Consider the following 5,711-nt stretch of genomic DNA (forward strand, 5'->3'; position numbering starts at 1 on the left):
AAAAGTTTGAGCGCATAATAATATTGGAAAATCACATCTATTGGGCCAATCGCAACGCCGGAGCGTTCGATATACCCAATGGTGCAACAGGTCGATTTAATCTGACCTTCACGGCCCCTTTTCTCACTTGGCTATTTTTAGTAATAGCTCGACTTCAGCACCACTTGGCAGCACGTTTTTGCAATAGTATTGCATACATATTTAAAACATTAGCCAAATCGGATCATAAATAAGATTTTTAGTAATAACTCAACTACAGCGCCAACTGTCGGATTAAATTGTGAAACTAAACCATCCAGAGACCCACTCAAATACACAAAAAGTTTCGTTAAAATCCGTACAACCATTTAGGAGGATTTCACTCACAAACACACCTACAGAAGAATAAAAAAATTCATTCAAAGATAGCTAAAGGTCGGTACGTTTGTAGGCCTCACACCCCTTTTCAAATAGCCCAAATTTTCTCCATGAGTATGGGCTTGATTTCAACTATATACATATCTCCATACGAAGTTCCAGTACTGTACCATGAATACTTTCAGAGATATGCAGTATAAAAATTCGATTTATATGGGAGGTGCCACGCCCCCCTTTCCAACAGCTGCCCTCTTTCTTCATGAGTATGCGATTGATTTCGTATATCTCCATACCAAGTTCCAGAACTCTACCATGAACACTTCCAAAGATAGGCAGTATGAAAAATTCGGTTTGTATGGAAGATGCCACGCCCCCTTTTCCAATAGTTCCAATTTTTCTCTAAGAGTATGCGATTTATTTCGTACATCTCCATACAAAACTCTAGAACTCTACCAAAAAATTTCCAGAGATAAGCAGTATGAAAAATTCGGTTTGTATGGGAGATGTCACACCCCTTTTTACAATAGCTAAAATTTTTCTCCAAGGGTATGCGATTGATTTCGTATATCTCCATACCAATTTCCAGAACTCTACCATGCACACTTTCAGAGATATGTAGCATGAGAAATTCGGTTTGTATGGGAAGTGCCACGCCCCCTTTACATATAGATTTTTTTTAGCCTAAAACCTCCTTGGGTCACGTGCGGCAGGTGGCAGTGATATTTATTATATATTATAATTATATTTCGACAGTATCCGTTGCTTCTGATTGGCGCAAAAAAATCTTCGCCCCTTGATATGGTCGTTGCTCAAAGCTATTTATATTCGAAATTGCATGAAAATTGGAAAACAGGAATCTATAAGCTTATCCAGGCAAAAAGCTACCTACGTACCGAATTTTAAGCAAATCGGACCATAAATACGATTTCTTCGAACAGATCGGTCCCTGGTCCACTTCTCGGACAAAATGGATCATATATGCTAATATATGCTAAAAAGCTACCTACGTACCGAATTTTAAGCAAATCGGACCGTAAANTTTCGAATAGATCGGTCCCCGGTCCAATTCTTAGAAAAAATTGATCATATATGCTAATATATGCTAAAAAGCTACCTACGTACCGAATTTTAAGTAAATCGGACCGTAAATACGATTTTTGCGAATAGATCGGTCCCTGGTCCACTTCTCGGAAAAAATGGATCATATGTATATGCTAATATATGCTAAAAAGCTACCTACGTACCGAATTTTAAGTAAATCGGACCGTAAATACGATTTTTGCGAATAGATCGGTCCCTGGTCCACTTCTCGGAAAAAATGGATCATATGTATATGCTAATATATGCTAAAAAGCTACTTACGTACCTAATTTTAAGCAAATCGGACCACAATTAGATTTTTTCGAATAGACCGGTCCCTGGTCCACCTACCNCCTAAAATATGGTGGTTACCGAAAGCTATTTATATACAAAATTTCATGAAAATCGGACCAGCCGTTCGCGAGATTACCTGTTACAAAAAAAAAGGGACTTCTCTTTATATAATTAGTATAGATTTCGTATTTCATTACATTACCGTTATATGGGATGTGTACCAAGGCTAACAAATGTGCCAAGTTTGGGAGAAATCGATTAAGCGGTTACCAAGATATACACATGTAATCATAAGTGAGCGGCGCTACGACCATTTTCCAAAAATGTATAATATTTTTCAAATAGGTGGCAACCTATAGCATGTTATAAGCAAAATTGTACAAAATGTCAAATTAATTACTGTAATTAGGTATTTATGTCTCTAACGGAATTTTTTANCGCTAAAAAAATATTTTCGGCAGTAAACTTTCTTAAACCTCTTTAGTGTAATATCCATATTGTAATACATATTTCATTTATTTTATCAGTTTAATAATTCAATACAATTTTTCAAATAGGTGGCAACCCTTCTCAAACATGTTTTTGGCAGTAAACTTTCCTATACCTCTTTAGTTTGATACCCATATTGCAATATTTAATTTATCTTGTCAATTAAATCAATTTGGAGTATTCAAACAGGTGGGCAACCTTCCACAAAAATATTTTCGACTCTAAGAGCGCTCTGCTAACCACTGATGTATTTCTTTGATTCGATGCACTGAAAAGTACATCTAGATTTTTCGATACATCGAAGGGCATACATTGGTGCATAGGATTTTTCAGATATTATTTCACAGCATGTTATAAGCAAAATTGTACAAAATTTCAAATTAATTACTGTAATTAGGTATTTATGTCTCTAACGGAATTTTTTAGAGGGATTTCAATTTTTTGGTTAACTCGCTTCTCTTTTTTGCACACTTGGGAAGGTTCCGAAGGCGCAGCAGTTGAGCCCAACTGTTGCTAACAAAATCAGTGATCGTTATGCGTCTTCTGAACGGCTTGATACATTAGCTGTCAAATTCAACTTTCAGGGTCAGTTTATCAGTGCACGGCCGTGGTTTAAACCAAGTTTAAACGCCCGATCTGGCTGGTTTAAACTAAGATCAGCCAATCAAATGTCAGCCAGCTGTTCAATTTAAACTCAGTTTACTTAATCTATGTTTAAACTGGTACTGAAAAACTGGCCCTCAAAGGTACACTCCAACATGTTGTCTCAAATGATCAGAAATATATTACGATCATTTAACACGCAAATGTTCAGTTGATCAGAAGTACACAATAACGCGTTCAGAAGATGCAATCGAAACAGTTACTGCGCTGTTGCGCCTTCTGGACGTGCCCATTGAAAAACTTAAATGCGGTTTGATTAACTAGAGATGCCGGTTTCCAAAAAACATCGTTGCATCGATGCATCGATACTTCGACTATTTATACTTTGAGTGAAAAATTTTCGATGCATTTTCAATGCATCGATGTTTTTCCGACACTTCTACATTCACTTTGGCAAGCGCTTCGTAAATGCGGATTGAAAAGCAAGTTTTTCGGAACTGCAACAGTCAACCAAAAAATTTACGTCGAAGAGTGCTTGCAAAAATTACTTTTCCAATGGCAATGCTTTACAAGGGCGTTGCTTTATTTCAGCCTGACTTAGGAACTTCAGACTATAGGAAATTTGCGATAAAGTGGTATAAAGAACTATAGAGTCAATATTGAACAGAAAAATACTAGTCCTCCAGAACGACCCTGCGATCAGACCAATTGATAAATACTGGGCCATCATGAAAAGGAGATTGCTGCCGAAAAGCAAGTTACCGTAAACGAAGAGAGTATGCAAAAAAATAATTGGTAAAGGTGTCGATATGATGTGCAGCGTGTAATGACGGAAGTTACTTCCAAACTCTGAGCTTGTAAAATCATAAGAATGAAACTTTCAGAATAAGCATTATATTTGTGTTAGTGGTCAATAAATACGTATTTTGTACCAATATTTTAAAGATCAGTTTTTTCGTATACACTCCTTATGTATATGAAAAGTAGACATGGGTATTGCCAGATTTATCCCGTTTCCTAGACAATCTATTCCTGGTCTTCTACTAACGTATTTCTGAAGTTTTATTGAGGTACCTTAATTATTACTCCAGTTATTAGTTAATTAATTCCGCACCTCCATGCAAAATTTCGCACTATGCGGAGTTTTTTTAATTTTTGTGTTTTTAGGCCATATCATATAAAATGCAATGAAATATATTTTTTCTACACTTATAATGTAGGTACATAGGTATGTACGTATGTAAATATTTATGGCGAAAGTTTAGGGCCTTTTGTTCAATAGGGTCACATACATTATATGCATTATATGCATATGTATATGCATTACTTTTCATATCTTCCCCCTTATGCCAGAAACATGATTGTGTAAAAATTAAAATGTTGGGAAATCAAGCTTGAAAGTTTTTTTATGAGACTTAACTCTACCATACATTTATGTAATTGAATGGTTCTGGCATGAGGGGGACGATATAATAAATATAATGTTTATATTGGTTTGCTAGAATTGTAAATCAAAACTTATAGGGACAAATTCCATGGGGCCAGTTTTTGTAATTTTATGCATATGTATATGTATGTAAAAGCACATATATATGTACATATATATACATATATATCTATACACACATATGTATTTGTCTGCCACTCACCACATCCCAGGATAACTAAATGCGAAGCAATGCGACAGANATGTATGTAAAAGCACATATATATATACATATATATACATATATATCTATACACACATATGTATTTGGCTGCCACTCACCACATCCCAGGATAACTAAATGCGAAGCAATGCGACAGAAAATTTCTCGCGTTCCATATTGATAATCCATTTTTGATATTTTCGCAAGTCCACTTGAATTACTACCACTGTTCATAAAACCGGTGAACGTTAATGTTATGTTGTTGTTGTTGTTCTTATATTGAGTGCTGTTGGGTGATAGGGGTGTTGACTTTGTAGAAGTTGCATCTGCTATTGTCAAAGGTGCATTGTCGATATGAGGACCCGTACTTGTGGGCAACCCGACATGAAGCGTCGGTGATGATGGTTCACTGTTACTACTCAGACTCTCCAGTCGCTGCAGCAGTGCGGCGTCGGATATGCTCGTTGGTCTTAAACTATTCATTTTATCCTAATAACTTTCAATTAATGGGAAACAATTTTGTCACTATTCATGCGGTTAATAAGAAATTTATATTTATCCTGAGGGCATCAAATGTTATTCTCCGCCTTATTTAATATTTTAGAAAACATTGTGCATACTTACAACCGAAAGTAGAATCAGATGTTTTCCAGAAATGACTCACAGCCAAGATCACCTGATTTCAATTACTAGAGGGTTATGCTCAATATCTATAAAAACCGCAGAAAAGGCTCTATTATGTGTATGAGTTATTGACCAAAACGCTATAAAAAGTCAACTGGGGTGTTCACAGTTCGTTCCAAATTGTGTCTATTCATGATGAAATGTCAAAGCATACTGAGCATCTTTCTCTTTGACACCATGTCTGAAATCCCACGTGATCTGTCAAATACTAATGCATGAAAATCCTAACCTCAAAAAAATCACCCGTTATAAGCTTTTGTGCAATATGTTTATTTGTATATGCATATGAAGCACATTTAACTGATGAAAACATAAATTGTTTTTAATTTGTATGTTTACATAAATCTCATTGTAGTTTTATTTTAATTCTGAGTCATTTTGCAGTTTTTATACAGCTAAATAGCACAGCTATTACGTAATTCACGTAGATATATTAATATTTCGTTCAATATTTCGCTTAAAATTCCAGATTTTTTGCAAATACATTAGAATTTACAAAAGGAATTTCACTACTAATTGCCTACTTTGCGTACTCTTCTACTACCATTTTCGCAA

General features: G+C 35.4%; 1 protein-coding gene across 1 annotated transcript in view; it reads right to left on the reverse strand.

Moving 5' to 3' along the window:
* LOC108361767 (putative phosphatidate phosphatase) overlaps positions 1–5,273 on the reverse strand; it is a 22,060-nt gene extending 16,787 nt beyond the window's left edge. The window contains exons 1-2 of the mRNA XM_017614513.1: positions 5,097–5,273; positions 4,592–5,032 (exon numbers count right to left, since the gene is read on the reverse strand). Coding sequence (XP_017470002.1) covers positions 4,592–4,955 — 364 coding nt within the window. The 5' untranslated portion in view covers positions 4,956–5,032; positions 5,097–5,273. The remainder of the gene's footprint in view (positions 1–4,591; positions 5,033–5,096) is intronic.
* Positions 5,274–5,711: the final 438 nt, after the last annotated feature.

This window comes from Rhagoletis zephyria, unplaced genomic scaffold, assembly GCF_001687245.7.
Source record: "Rhagoletis zephyria isolate East Lansing unplaced genomic scaffold, Rhagoletis_zephyria_1.1 Rzeph_scaffold_00842, whole genome shotgun sequence".
NCBI classification, from domain to species: domain Eukaryota; kingdom Metazoa; phylum Arthropoda; class Insecta; order Diptera; family Tephritidae; genus Rhagoletis; species Rhagoletis zephyria.